The sequence below is a fragment of the Gymnogyps californianus genome, chromosome 1, assembly GCF_018139145.2.
Source record: "Gymnogyps californianus isolate 813 chromosome 1, ASM1813914v2, whole genome shotgun sequence".
Lineage (NCBI taxonomy): Eukaryota > Metazoa > Chordata > Aves > Accipitriformes > Cathartidae > Gymnogyps > Gymnogyps californianus.
Genome location: NC_059471.1, coordinates 147760102 through 147776317, shown reverse-complemented (window position 1 = coordinate 147776317; position 16216 = coordinate 147760102). Strand labels below are relative to the sequence as shown.

Sequence of the window (16216 nt, the reverse complement as noted above, 5' to 3'; positions counted from 1 at the left end):
GTTGGGAGGCTTAAGTCAAAGGTATTTGCCCAGGGCTTTGCGATCTTCAGATTAAAGTAGAGGTCAGTATGACTAGTTCAGAGTGTTGTCCTGTCACTAAGACCTTGCAGTTCGGAGGCAGGCTGGCCTCGTGGGCGCTGCAGAGGTCTGCCAGCATGGCAGGTTGCAGGAGGTACGGTGGATTTCTGCATCTTCAGACTTGACTGCAGAGCAAGACACTCCGTGTTCTCCCTCTGCATCTTCATTTATGAAACTAATCACACAATTACCTGCAGGCATGTGTTAAATATGACACTGGTCTCTGCAAAATAATGGGCCAATTGCAAACAATGAATAAAGAGAGGCAGCTCCATTTATAACTGCTGTTTCAACAGAGCTGTGTTGTAATCAAAGTGATCTGAGGGTGACTCATTAATTAATTGATGTTCTTTTTTATTATGTGCTATTGAGTTAATGAGTAATTTGTGCTAGATAACTCTCTGAACACACTGATTACGTGAGATATTTTCTGGGGCTTTCATACCAATGACATGCTGAATAGGTGGAAGATGGTATTTGCTTATGTATACTCATTATTAGAAGGTTCAGGATGAATATAAATCAGCAGAAGGGCATTTTAAAAGGTATTAGATACATGCAACCCTTACTTTAAGGCTTTAAACAGATACTCTTCAGCTTTTAATGCCTTAAATAGTATTAAAATCACTTCCTTTATAATACTTCTACCACCCACAATTGGCAGCTTCTAGAAAGGGTGCCTACACAAAAGATTTTTACTGGGAGCGTGTTTGTGCTAATGGCCTATTACCTTGCACATATTGTATTTTGGTTTCCTTTTGCAAGGTACTGAACAGTAAACAGGTTTGGTCTGTATCATTGGACTGAACTAGGAGAAATGTATTAAGTGAATATGTAATTGGCTTTTTTTATCTAAAGTGGTATTTAAAAGAATAAAAACACTGTTCTTATATACAGTACACACTTTGCTTTCTGTAGTTTGAGTTGTTAAAGCTTTTGCTTTATTGAAACCACAACATCTCCAATGCCATAGGAGTTTTTTATTCATTAAACAACAAATGGCTAAATTGATAATTTAGTCTGACAACAGCAGCACAGTGGAAGCTTTCAGAAGAATCAGCTAAATGTATAAAATTATACCCAGCAATCACTACAGACCTTCATTTTTGACAAGATTTGTTCTAGGTACAGATGACTGTAAACTACCTACTGCTGAGAAAATTATAAGAAGCTGCTGTATATTACGTTGAAAAAAGCCTTTAAAGTACTTTGTCTGTACAGGCGAAACCTTGCCACACTCCCTGTTTGTTTGTTTGTTTTCCTCACAGTCTCCCTTCTCACTGACCACTTTTCAATCTATTTTCCTCAAGTCATTTTATATGTAGGCAATTAGGAACATTTGAGGGGCTGCTGGATGATTTTTCTTTATTTACATTACATGAGCATAAATTTGAGCATTTTGGGAGGGTAGGAAGAGGCAAGAAGGTGTGCTTAAAAAAAACAACCCGGAAAATATGTTAAGCAAGATAAAAATACAATTATGAAACAGATCAACTTTTAGCCCTGGTCAGTGCTTCTGCAGAATCCAGGCTGTCTTGATTCATCACCAGTCGTGGCAGATAACAGACACAGCAGGTTATGGTTGGCAGAGGAGCTTTCTACAGTTGAAAATCAAGGTTTAATGATTTGTACTTTTCCACGTGGCTTAAAAAGCAGCAACCCAAGAATAATAGATTTTTTTTAAATTATTGTTATTATTATTTTTGTCTGGCTAAACTTAGAGGTTTGTACAGATAGAGATAAAATACCCTAAAGATAGGAGATACAAGTGGAAGCATTCCTGCCTGGCAAATGAGCATGCACTGAGCTATGGTCACTAGCAGAACATCTTGCTGTATGCAGACAGAGCATGTTGACACACACAGTGATGGAGAAGGAAACCTAAGGTAGATAACTAAAAGCAACCCAAAGGAATGGTCTAGGCCTCTGTCTAAAAGATCAACAAAGCGGCCTGGCAGATAATCTCTCTTCAATATTGTCTTATGATATTACACTTTGTCGGAGTTGTAAATGTTTCCATTAAATATTTCAACTCCCAGTTATTATTTTAACAGCCAGGCAAGATGGAATTTTGAAATACAGGAAAATGTGTAATCAATCTTTGACCTATGTCAAATCTAAGTTTATACTGTATCCTCTACATACAAATTTTAGATATGTATGTGAATAAGATATATGAGCCTAAAGTGCTCAAAGCAATGCCATACCATTGCAGCACTTCAAACAAGCATATCAACATTTCTTTATCCTTACATCAATTAAGGTTGATAGAATGGTGAGACTCTTTTTTTCTCCATAGCAGGACCACCCTCCTCTTCCCCGTTTTGAGCATATGTCACAAAACACGCATATGCACATATGAGTAACATGGCGTGTCGCAATAAGCCACTATTTTCTGATTCCACTCTCTTCATTTACCCCATAGAGAGCTGAGCAGTGGCACTTTGTGGTAATGAGAGAGTGCTTTAGCATTTACAGCACTATTGGTGTGTAGCTGCCTTCATCCCCAACAAAGCCTTCCACAGGCTTAGTTGTTTTTGGTGCTCTCCTACCTCAGATCTGTTGTTACCTACTACACATACGAATGCTCCGCTTCTCCCAGAATGTCCTAATACTACTAGTAACACAAGCATGCATAGCTCTTGGTTTTCTGAAGAGCCAAAAATGCTTTACAAAAGCAGTGTATGCATTAGCCCCATTCGGCAGACAGGGGCAACTGAGGCACAGAGAAGTTGAGTGACTTGCCCAAGCTTACAGCAAGTCGAAGACAGAACCAAGGTCCCTTCTTTCCTGTTACCCAGCCCTATTTCTGAACCAGGGATTTCTATCCAGTCTGTAGTGTACTAGTGGAAAGCAGAAGAGACGTCTTTCTGGCTTCTGACTGAAAGACACAACAGAGGCTGGAGAAGAAAATTGAAATTGGAATCAAAATAAGATAATGTGATTCTTCCCTTTCTGGCTATCCTCACCTTCATGGAAAGGACAACTTGTTTATTGCACTTGAAGTAGATCTGGAAGAGCCTAATAGTACCTCTGACATCAACTGCTTCATTATCCTAAAGACATTAAGGGACTGTGGAAGGGAGTGGGAGACAGACTCGTGCTCAATGTTAGGAAGGAAGATAGTTCACAAAGTATGGCTAAGTTTCATTTCAAAACTATGTGGAGCTATTTCTTGTAATTAGCAAGAACAGCCTGAGGAGTTGTTGCATTTCTTACTGGTCCTGTATGAGTCAAAGTCAAGTTTTGTGAGCCATGCTTATTTTTAAAAGGGTTCAGAGCCAGAAAGAAAACCACAGTGTAACAATAGTCAGTAGAACTAAATATCCATTTCTAAGTCAAGCCGCTGTGCAGTGTACTCCAAACCATATGCTAGAGGAATTACCCCACTCCATTACAAAGTTTCTTTTCCCATCCCCAGGAAAAACATGTTGAAACTGTGCAACAGGACAGGAAGAGCAGGGAAGGACAGCACTCAACTTGAGCAGCAGTGAGGGTTCTTAGTCTAAATAAAAATAAGAGCTCAGCTTCATAGCAACAGAGGGTATAGTGGGTTTCTTTTCTTTCTTTTTTCTTTTCCTTTTTTTTTTTTTCTGTTTTCCTGGTGAGCTAGATTACAGTGGCAAAGAGAAAAGAATTAAATATGAATTTAACAACTTTTTAAACATTCATCCTGCTTTCCTTTGCCAAACACCTGTAAGCTCTGTCAGGGGCATGAGCATTTAGGGACATCCTGCTGATGCAATAGCTTCATGGCTTTAAAAACAGAGGTCCACCTCTCCTAGAAAATGGACTGATTGCAACAGTAGCTGTCAGCAGTGACTCCACCTCTGTCAAAAGGATTTTAATTGCCAGTGGTGATGGGACAAACCTGTAGGATGTTGGCATGGACAGCAAAGTACCTGTGCAGCCGAGTGTGGTAGCTCTCACTTTCTGTATTGGTATTTCAGAGTTTTGTCCCATCCACATCAGCATTTAAATTACCTTCAGTATTCACTGAGGTGGGTAATTAGTAACCAGTCACTCTCCTAGTGTCAGCTCGGGGTCATTTCCTTAATGTAAATAGACCCTCAGAGGGGGCTGTTTACAGTGCCTTCTACTTTCATTTTTTTCCAGGGTTTGTTGAGGACACACCCCCAGAAAATTTTAGGGTTAAGCCCTGATTAACAAAAAAAGAAAAAGGAGAGAGAGAGAGAGAGAGTCTCCTCAAATTTTAAGAAATTTTAAAAATGTATATAAACAGAAGTCCTCTCCCTTTCCTCCCCCCCAAATTAAATGATTTCAGAAAAATAACATATATATTTTTTTATATATATATATAAAATAAGATACCCAGAGGCACTGGTTTGCATTAGGGCTTAACTTCCAGCTAAATTAAAAATCAAAACCAGGCATTTTGAATGCCTAAGGGGCACAAAAGCAGCACCCAAAATCATTAACTTTTGCACCTTTTATAATATATCCCAAACCAGTCAGATTTGTTTTTCAAAATTTCGTAGTAAAATAAAAGTGCTCTTTGAGGAAAATCTATGCAATTGAACAGTAGATGCTTAACCCCTGAAAAATAGAGGCTTATAACAGAAGTGCTGATAGACCCTTAACCATAGCATCATTAGCAGCAGGTGCTGCTAGAGTTATTAGTTTTCTAAATAGTTTTAATGTAAACAGTATTCTTAAGCTCTAAGTGTAGCATAATGGCTGGGATTTGCTCTTTAATGCTTTTTACTAGAAAGATACAGCTCATTTAAAATAGCTGGTAGATACAGAAAGCATAAATATACAGTAAGTTTAGACACTGATTGTACTAAATGCAACAATACAAAGAAGCAAACAGGAACACAAATGGTAACACAATAAAACTGTATTACATTTGTGCTTCAAATATTACAATACATTATATACAATAGTCCAAAATAAACATCTCATGCCAAATGACACAAAAAGAAACAAAAAACCCAAACAAACCAAAAACCCCAAGAGCAAGCAAAAAGAATCCAGCCGTATGTACAGTACCTTTTTAATTAACATTCAACTCTGAACTGGAGCAATTTTCACTACATACAGATGCAGTCCGCCTTTTATTTCACGCAACCATTCTGTCTCCCTATATCTATGCTATTCAGTAGGTTCCTGTGTCATTTCTTATATACATGTTGAGCAAAAAAGATAAAAGAACATAGTGCTTTGTATTCTTAATGATGTGGCATCAGATCAGCGAACCTGGGGTGCATAACCTTCTTTCATTAAACCCTCCTCATAGTCTGTCTGGCACAGAATCATGTTGTTCTTCAGGAAAAATTTGTCTCCAACGCAAAATCTGAAATTACAATAATAAAGGTAAAAAAAGGTAGTTTCAGGATGAATGATGTGATATGATCTTACACGTAAGGATTGTACAACAAGTGTTCACAATTTTGTTGTACTGACCGCACGGCTCACACCTCTGCTGTCTGTCGCAGCACACAGAGACACGTGTGCACGTATGTGAAAGCCCAGCAGAGGAATTGCTCTGTTATCAGAATTAATCCCGTGCTTTCAACAAAATCTAGTGCATTCAAGTGCTTTTGCTTCCCCAGCCAAAGACTTCATTCAAAGCCCACTGAAGACTGTGGGAGTCTTGGATCAGGTCACTAGCACACAGATAAAACAGAATAAAGATCCCAGGCTACTGAGTTGAGTGAAAAGTAAATGTCCTGCTTCCACGCAAATCAGAAGGAAAACAAAGTGATCGTATGCAGTAGGAAGCTCGTCTGAGATACATTATATTTGTGTTGTGCAGGTGTACCGGTAAGAATTTCTTGTTATATTCCAGTTGGATATTTTACTAGAATTGATTTAAACCGGTGGTTCTGAGAACCGTTTCTAGCATACACATAACTTTACATATATTGTGGTACAAACTAGAGACACACAGGCAGGTATGCAGAGAAACCTTTTTCTTTTTTCCTGTAGGAGTTGATTATAAATTTAGTTACTCAGCTAACTACTCTCTCTCGTGGTATCAGTATACCTACCTTGTTATACTATTATGTGCGTCAGAATGATCTGATTGCTACAAAACGCTACTGAGATATTTCATTTGATTTTCTCTGATGAGTAGGAAAATCACGTAAAGTTAACACTCCTGGCTGGCTGGCTTCAAACTTTGAGTAAAGTAGGATTTCCCAGCTAAGCAGTATGCTTGAATATAAGAAGGCTCTTCACTGACACCCCCCTCAACCCTTCCCCCCGACAAAGCCAATCTTCTTGAAGATACTTAGGAGCAAGTGAATAGGGCCAATGCATAGAAAAAGAGTTTCCCTAGTGACTGCCTTGGCAGGGTTATGTGCCTTTGTTTATAGTGAACTCTCCAGCTATAAAATATATTGGGAGGCACTGCTCACATTATTCCAATTAAAATGAAAGAAAGTAACCTAAATGAACCCCTTAACACTGATGTGAATAAATGAAACCAGTTTCTACCAGCTAATTATGGATCTCACTACATAAAGTATTGTTTAATGTGTAACGGATTATAACGTCTTTTTTTGTATAATTTCCAAATGGTGACATCTTGGACACAATTAGGGTCAGATATAAATGCTTGTGTTGTTTACGGTAGATTTAACAACAGAGTAGCTATGGGAATAGCTGTATATGTATTTAATTGTAACATTTTAACCTTCAAATAGTGGTGCCTGCTGTAGTTGACCCAGTAAAACTACGTAAATGACACGGGTTGACCTGCCTGACCTCTGATAGTGGTCTCTCTTTATCAGATAGTCAATTTCTAATGATGTTCAAGCAGAAATCTTGGTGAATTGTCACAGATTAAATTGTGTATTGAAAGCAGTCCTTTAATGTTTTGTGAAGTTGGAGGTTTAAATGAGTAGCAGTTGGACTGATTTACATTTGTGAAGATTGGAATGCTAGACAAACAGTGAACCCATTTATTTTCCAACTGGGTAGCTCTGGAAATTTATCCTTATGCTAGCTAAATAGATAGAGGGAAAATAGTGTAATAAAAAAGTGGATTGAAAAGAATTAGCTCTGCTCTTAAAGGAAAATTGGTTTGTTTATTTGTGGACTTTTTTTTCTGTAGGATTACTGCCTGCTGCTGATGATGATTGAAAACAGAGATTATGGAATGATCCCAAAATCTTTAAGTTATTTATGGTCAAGACTCTTTTATAGAATTTACGGGTTCCTGCTAACCTTCCCACCTCAATCCTGGTATATTAGGCTACTAACAACACAAAAGGATTTTGAGTAGGTATGTTGAAATGCAGAATTCTTGAAGCAAAGAAGTTCTTTGGTGGTTTCTCTAGTTTCCATCTTTTGTATTTTTGTCCATCGACAGCAATGCTGACAAAAATTCTTTTGTGCATCTTACCAGATTCAGTAAAGGAGTCTTAACTGGTGCTAATATGTGAAAGTGTTTTTCCCAAAGAAGTCATATTTAAAAAAAAAAAAAAAAAAATCGTCCTTCTTAGTTTCCCTTAAATAAACATATAGATTAATATGGACTAAAGCAGGGGCAGTTATGTATTGTGAAAAATCAGTCACTCCATTACAGTTTGCCCAAGGATTACTGACAGGGACTGAGTGGGAAATGTCCGGCCAGCAGTGCCCACCACATCAGAGGGTTATTGCGCAGCAGGGTGGCTCTCCTTGCGGGTCAGGCACCGGTGGGAGACACAGCCACCTCTGTTCACCCAGCAGAAAGTACTAACTCTGAACTGTGAATGTTATTCAGCTACGTATTCCTTCGTGTTCCAGCATAATAGAGAGCTTAGCAGACTAATTTAAAATATTTAGTAAATGAAAAACATGCTGCTGAAGTGCAATTCACTTGCACAGCAATACTTTCACATGTGACTTCTTGCAACATGGCTTGCATCAAAATCCTGGCTGAAGGATTTTGTTTCTCAGCTCTCAGAGAAGTGCCACGGTTTGAATTAAACTACACCAGCTACACGAGGGAGTCAGGATGCCTTTCCCAATAACAAGTGTCAATGCCTTTTGCTTTTGCTATGTTAATATGTCGAGCCAGAAATGCTCTACCTATGTCTACATGGCATTTGACAGCTTTATGCATGAGTGGCTTTAAACATACACAGTTCCACAAATCATTTACCTTCCAAGTGTACAGCTGTCTTGCGGAGAGGCTGCCAGTGGCCTGTCTAGACACGCTTGGCTGTGTGATAACCTGTGGGGTGAGGGTCTGTCTGCATGGTAAGACACCCTCTAGGTTCACCTGGGGCTATGTTTGCATGCTGGGGGTGATCTTCTGTGCCCTGGGGAAACCTGTTACTTGCGATACTTATGGTCCAAATTCTGCAACCGTTTTCATATTGTGCAAGTTCAGCGACCGAAATACATTGGCAAAGACTGATGGTGAGGCTTGCACGTGCCGCTGGGTATTAAATGTGTAAATTGTGCACTCATTAGGTGACAAAGAGGTAAGCACCAGGTGAAAAACATATAAATGTGGCATGCTAGCTCCCAAGTACAATGAGACAAGGCAAGTAGACGGGTGAAGTATGACAAATTCTGTCCATCCACACTTTCAACCTTATTTGACTCTCAAAAGCAGATTAGCCTCTCCTGAAGTCAAAGAGCTAAAACTTACAATGACTTCAGATTGGTTTTGCACACTCATTTAAACCTGGCTCAGCTTTAAAATGGAAGGGTAAATTCAAGCCTGGCCTTCCACCTCCGGCAAGTGTTGAGTTTTTTTATGGAATTGGCATAGGATGTAAATCAGGGCACAATTTGGGCACGTATATCAAATGGAGTCAAGGAGCATATTGAGATGCCACTGGGTTAGGAGTATATAATGAGGCAAGACTATTACTCTTCTAGCAGGCAGATGGTAGTCTTCAGCCTTCCCTAAAACCTTCACCCAATTTATTTAATAGGCATGCAAGATGAACGGGAAAAAATATACAATAGGCTGCATTAACATGCCAGATTGGACTTACCACCATAAATTGATAATACTACTTTTGACACGACTGTGACATTAGTAGAATGACCATTATAATTAACCTACATCCTAGAACTCCTGTCATATTTTACAATGGCAAAAGGAAGGCCATTTATATTACAAAATGACCTCTATTATCACCTTGTTTGGAAGGGGAAGGTGTGCCTAGACTAATCACAAGAAATATAAAACTTCCATTTTGAGAAATAGCTATTTCATTGTTCAGAACAGATATTTAAGGAGATCTTACTGCTGTCTGTCATCTTTTCTGATGTACAGGATGTGTGTCAAGGTACCGAAGACTTCTTAAGAAAGCGAGAGAAATATTGCTGTGAACAAAGATGGCTGTGTGTGAAGTGCCTCCTCCGGTAATATCAGATCTTTGTTGTAGAAAGAAACAAAATCTGGAAGCATTTAATTGATTTCCTCTAGGATAAAGAAAGCTCAGACTTACCACACCCATACCCTTCCCCTCTGCTTTGTGCACTCAGTGATGTAACTTGTCCTCTGCTTTTCCTCCTTTCCTCTTTTTTTTAAAGCTCCTTTGAGTTTCCAGTATAACTCAAGTTAATGTTAATCTATATGCATCACTAAGAGAACAAAGCCACTCTTTTACATCACAGTTCATCAGTCCACACCTATGGTTTAATAGTTCTAGGGTTCTGTCAAGATGTCCATTTAAAGTCAAAGGCTGGAAAGTGGGAGCTGTGCCTGGGTTTGTACATTTTTACCAGTACGATGTAGTATATATACACACAGAATTCTAGTTCAACTGACAATGACAAACCTCAACTTGGTGTGCTATTAATTTACTATTTTTTTAAAAGCAGGTATGGAAAATGTATTAATTTTTATTCTAAATTTAAGGACACTCAATGAAAATAAGCAGTACTCAGGTCTTCAGAATTTATAAAATGACCACTCATGCAAAAATCTAATGTTGGTGTTTGAAATAAGGATGTCCCTGGCATTGCATTACTTCCCCTCGCTTGGCAGAGAACAAAGGTAGCATTGTGTGGGCATCGTACAGTTTATACTGTAGGTAAGTGTTTGCAGCTACATCAGGACAGCGATTTGAATGAGTGTGTAACTATTTTCAGTCCAGTTCCTGTTAAAATAAAGGCCCTTTCGGATAGAAGGATAGAACAGTTGATTTAAACATCCCTCAGTGATAGCAGATGGGGGTTTTAAACCATACCCTGAGTTGACTTCAAATGGCAGAGAGAAAATATCGCAGAAGTATGGAACAAGCTGCTAAAGCAGCCGACAGAGAGTGAAAGGAAGGACACGGAAACTCCGGAAAGTGGGAAAGCCGAAGGCAGACTGACATCATCGCTGTAGTCAAAAGTGTCAAGCAAAGACACAGCTGAGCCCACTCGCAAGATTTTCCACTCCATTTTGCTAGTCACACACATGCAACCTGACAAAGTGTGAAAGGCAGTGTGTTTACAAGTTTATTTTTCCAGTGGTTTCCATTTTTTTTCCTTTAAATTTTCTGCAGAAATTAACTATATTGAGGCTACTGCCAATGGGAGGTGAAGTGCTTCTGAAGAGAAGTTTAATATGTTTACAGGGAAGAAAGGGGAGCACTCACACTATTAAGATGACTGTCACTAAGCTCTGCGGGTATTTAGGAGATGGAAAAACTTCAAATTAGGAGTAAGCTGGACAGAGACATGAAAGATAAGGGGATGCTAAAACCTTTAGGCTAGGAGCAGAGCTTAATATTCACAAAATCCCTACAGCTTTAAGCATCAGTATCAAGAAAAAATGGGGAAAATATGTCAAAAACTGGCTGGATGGAGCAATTAGATCCTAGAGCTGAATAGCTTTATGAAAGGGAAAATATGAGACAGTGCCTATTTGACACCAGGGGACTAGGCTTTGTGGCTCAGGAGATCTCTTTCAGTCCTGTCTACGTCTACAGTCCTGTCTACAGTCTGTCTTCCTAGAATACAGTATGTGAGACAATGCGTTTTTCTTCTCACTCTGAAAATGTAGCCTTCAGGAGGCCAATAAAAGGGGACAGGCACATTATGAGTTAGTTCAGAGATGGCATTTATGGCCTGAACAAAAGCCCCCTGAAATCAAGGGGGTCTAACTACCGTCCACATTGAGCCTTGAGCTGGATGGTGAGTTGTAGATACTCAAAAATAATAAAGCAAACAGTGAAGTTGTACATAAAAGCAGAAAAATCACCGCATCTTTCACAAAAAGCACTAGGCAAAAACAGGCAGGCCTCTCTCTCACTGGGCCAGGATCAACTATTTAAAGGGTAGGAATATGAGGGTCATGCAACAGCAAGCCTGAAGAATGGGCTGCCCCAAGGATCAGTGTGATGTGAGTTAATGTAATTATTAGCTAGCTTGGAAGGCAGAAGGAATTGGAAGGAGCAACCAGCCACACAACGTCAGAAGAAATTCAGTGTAGGCAAAGACAAAGTAATGCAAACTGAAGAAACGATTTAGTCTACTCATGAACATTGTGTATATTCTGTTAGGAAAAGACCTAAATGGTAAATGATAACTGAAAATCTGAAATATGGAACCGAACAGAGAGCATTATATACTCTGCGGTAGTACTACAGATATGTTGTAGTTTTATTGGTATAAAGAATGACGCAAAGGATTTAAAATTTAATGGGGGAAGAGAATGTGAAGGTGGGGTATAAGGTCAAACACACAGGTCTTGCAATAGCTGTTGAGCCTTGCTACCTCCATTGGTGATTTTTGGATATCGCTGATGTGTTTGTAAATAAAAATATTCTCTTCAATAAATAAATTCCACATTAGGGATAGTGGCTGGAGTGAAGGGAAAGAGCAGATCTAAAAAACCTCAATAACATTATTTTGCATACAAAGGGGAAGCATGGAATAAAGAAAGAATATTAAACTGCTATCTTATAAACTCATCCTCACTCAGAATCTGCTGTTTGGTTTTGATTAGCTTAACTAGAGGAAGAAAAAAGGATCCTGAGAAGGGCAACAGAAATTATTAATGGCATAGTGACTGACAAGATTATACAGTTTAAAAGAATAGAAAAAGAGGTTTTGTAGCAGATACAAAAAAACTCGAAAACTGGTGATGGGTCAGGTGTCTAGCATTTCTGGTTTTCGTTGTTATACAAGTAATGAAAAACAAAAGATTTAAAGCTATTTATTAATAATGAGAGAATGTAGTCAGTGGGATGCTTTGCCATAGGAATCACAGAAGAGCTACGTTGGAGCATCCATGAAATAGGATTTATTATAAAAAACAACAAAATTAATTCTTCAGAGTGCCACTAGCCCCAAATTGTGAGGAAGAAAGGTACCCTACAGGCAGTCTGTTTTATTAGGCTCCATGAGAGCTGTTGCAATATAATCAGGATTAGGGCTACTTTTGAGAATTTCTGAAATTCTTTGGAACTTCTGGAACTGCTCCCTGTTTTGACTAGATGAACTAGACTGTATTTCAGGTAAATCAATTCTTTTGTTCCCAGCCTAAGAATCCTGTAAGACTGTTTCAGCAACCCCTGCCCAAACTACATGCAAAGTAAAAATCAAATAAAAGACTAGATTGAAGGCTCAGGAATGACAAGGCTAAGTATTATTAAATATCCCAGGAAAGCTCTGTTTCAGAAGCACCTAACAGCACTTTTCCAGGGAGATCAGTGGCCCTAGGGCACAGTATGATGTATATTAGCTGCAAAGTGAAATTGTACATTAGTTCACACTTGTAATGGTAAAAGAGGAATATTAAAAATAATCACAACAGCTTCCCTTTTTGGAGGGGAGAAAGAGAAAGTTCACTTCCTCAGATCCGAGAGTGCTAACTATGATGAAAATCTTTTGCACTCAGGGTAACAAACATTGTCTGCTTTGCTTGACTGATGAAGATTAGCTGACTTCTTACATTAAAGAAGTTTGTCTTGTATAGGCTGAAGTGACAAGACAATAACTAAGTGCTAATTGTGCATAGCCAACACTAAAGATATGCAGCCCCATTATGGCATGTAATAAATGAAGCGAACAACAGAAATATATTAGGTGCTTTAATAATGATACTAGAACCGTGGTTTGAAAAAAACAGGGATGTGAAGGGTTTAAGAAATGAAACCTAGGAGTGTGCATGTGTCTTACTTAAGTAAGTACTACGGGAGGCTCTGCCTGCCTTACTCAGAATACAGCCGCTTAGTTCTGTGGCAAGACAAAATTGATACAGGACTTTAAATAGCATTAGAACCTATAATTACTTTGCATTATTATATAGTTTAAGCAGTGGTTATTACTTGCCTGGTATTTTAATTTCCCATGCAACATGATGAAAAAGGTCAATTTGGCTTTTTTTAAAGAGCGTAATTGTAGTGTGCTACACTTATTAGCAGCTGTACATTTTATGGTTCTTTAGGGATGTTTGATTTTTAAATGACTACAGTGTTACAAAATAATACACTGTAGGACAAGGTGAGTTAGCAAAGCTTATTTAGAGCTGTATCTAACTTTGTTGGGCTAGACTATTATCTTCCTAATTTTTTGTTACTTCCCTAGAAATGTACATCTTGTGTTTCTTCCCACTTGAAAATGAAAAAAATATGAATGCTATAAAACTCTAAATAGGATCATGTAATAACTGAAAAATAACTGAAAATAATAGGTACATTAAGGAGCGGACATAATTGGTTCTCTCATTTCCTAGACCTCATAGAAGTCACTGGCAAAGCTGCTAGCAGCTCTTGTGGAGTCAGAAACGGAGCTCTTGGTGAAATCTCTGACAGGATTTGGCCACCACTCGGAATGTAGTTGCTATAAGTTCAGCTGTATTCACCTCTGAAAAAAACAGTTGTTACAATTTTACCATTTTTGGCATTCGTTCTGTAACTGTACCATATGGGTGATGCTTCAGAACCAAGTGTCAAGTTTGGATCCTTGGGATTTTTATAACCTACTGTTAGGATACGGAAATAAAAATATGGCATAAGAAGTCCAATGCTGCTACAGAGAAAATGGTGGGAACAACATCTTTTAAATTTAAATGATTACAGTTCTGGCAACAGGAAGAAACAACATATACTTTAAAAGAAATACATGTGATAAAAATGAAGAATTAAAGTGAAATTAATGTAATAATGACAAATGGTACTGCTATGCTCTTCTGCAGAAAAGGATCTCAAAGTCCTTTACAGATATTAATTAATTAAACTTGACAGCCTTTTGAAGGAGAGGAAGTAACATTATTCTTTTTTATTGATGCGGGATTTGAGGCACAAAAAGTTTTCTAGCCAAGGTCATGAAAGATGTTCTGTATCAGTCCCAGGAAAAGTATCCAGGTCTTACTCTCAGTCTTGGGTTTCCGCTACTGGTAGATGTTTCCCCTTCACTTGAATGTATGCCGGCACCAGTGCCGAATTAGCACTTAGCTTATGGAACAGACCCAAGAAATTCTCTTACCTCTGATTACAAAGTTGACATGCAAAACAGTCCAGGTGATAAACATTGTCCTTTGCTCTCATCACCATCTCAAAAGCAGGTATGAGCTTACTGCAGGCAGCACAGTTTCCTGTAACGCCAAATAACCTGGAGATACAGAAAGAAATATATTCCTAAAGATGCTTAACTGAAAAGAAAACCACACTTTCTTTTTTTTATCTTTTTTTTTTTTTTTCCTCAGCAGTTGCCTGGCCTTTGATTGACTTCCCAGCACACCTCCCTTTGGAAAGGCTGGTCTTTGGTGGCACAAGTCTGCCCAATTTACAATACAAAGGCATAGTCCTTTTTGCTGGAGAAAGCTTTATGAAGCAGTGACAGACTAATATTGCACCTATTGTGAAGTTATTTTTTTCTGCAGGTTATACTGACCTTTCTTGATAAAAGAAACATCTTGTTAAACTAAACAAAGAAATAGTAAACACATTAGGGGTGTTACATAACTGTGCAGAGAGAGGTCAAGCTGTTTGCATACGCGGGAAGAGTCTTCTGCTTGGATCCTGCTGTACAGACGAGAGCCACATAACCTTGGCTTTTGGTGCTATTTATTATTAAAACACACTTTAGCTAGAAAAGAAATAACACTTGAAAAAGCCAATATTCTTCGCATTTTTGACATCTAGTGCTAAAAGCTTTACCACTATTATTAAAAGAACATTTTATGAACAAGTCATTTAAATCGTCAGAAAGCATTAGCGGTTCATGCACCTTACAACCCTATACCATAGTTATTGCTATGATTATGTTATTCAGGTAGCACATTAAAGTAAATGAGGCTGTAAACTATATATAGTCACATCAGGAGTAGAAGTATAAAATACTGTAAGAACAATATGAAATGCTGTTTTTGCCAGACATCTATATAAATTTTTTTTTTAAATTCTCTTTGTTAAAGATTTTTCAATACTTTTCGAGTGGGTGTATTACAAAAAAAACCCCACCATACATATGCATCCTTTTGTGACATAGAAGGATTATAATGAACAAGAAAAAATATGTTAGCTCTACACGGCAGCAATCTTTGAAACTAAGTTTATTTAAACTACTTAATAGTTGTGATGGATTATTAAAAGTAATGCTCTGCTTGTGCATAGCAGTTAATGCTGTTTTTAACTATGAAGCACACTAGATGAAAACGCCACATCTGCCAGTTTTCTTTTTTTCCTCAACATCAGGCTGACAGCAGAAAAATATAATGGCTCTCAAGGGAAACACCAAATTAAAAGCAGTTCTAAACTAATGAATTCAAAGGTGCTCTGTAGAAAATTCAGTTTGGTAACATAAAAATGAACGCAGTTTTTTAATCACATCGCTCCATTTTACTGAATTTCATGGGTTACCAACAAGCCTACTTAATTCTAAATCCTTTTACCTTCTGCTTCTACTTAAGGTGTGCTGCCTACATAATACGTGCCTGTTTATTTTTAAAGTTGCGACCCTTTTTCTCCTGTCTGAGATGCTGGTTACTGTGAGAAGTGCTGGGGCAAGGCCATCCTCATCAGCTCTTGTTAGAATGACTCAAGTCAACATCTAGTTCTGTTAAGTCTGATTACTAAAATTATAGATTATTTAAACAGATTATAAATATTCCCTTTGTAAAACATTCTGTTCCAGTACTATCTCCATCACGCATGGGTTTCACTGAGGTTATCTAAATCCCACTCAGACTTTCATTCCTCATCTGTAAGAAAGACAAGACTTAGTT

General features: G+C 38.2%; 1 protein-coding gene across 2 annotated transcripts in view; it reads right to left on the bottom strand.

Moving 5' to 3' along the window:
- Nucleotides 1-5156: 5156 nt before the first annotated feature.
- LMO3 (LIM domain only 3) overlaps nucleotides 5157-16216 on the bottom strand; it is a 59831-nt gene continuing 48771 nt past the window's right edge. For both annotated transcript variants that reach the window (XM_050909097.1, XM_050909089.1), the window contains exons 3-4: nucleotides 14476-14601; nucleotides 5157-5395 (exon numbers count right to left, since the gene is read on the bottom strand). In XM_050909097.1, coding sequence (XP_050765054.1) covers nucleotides 5290-5395; nucleotides 14476-14601 — 232 coding nt within the window. In that variant the 3' untranslated portion in view covers nucleotides 5157-5289. The remainder of the gene's footprint in view (nucleotides 5396-14475; nucleotides 14602-16216) is intronic.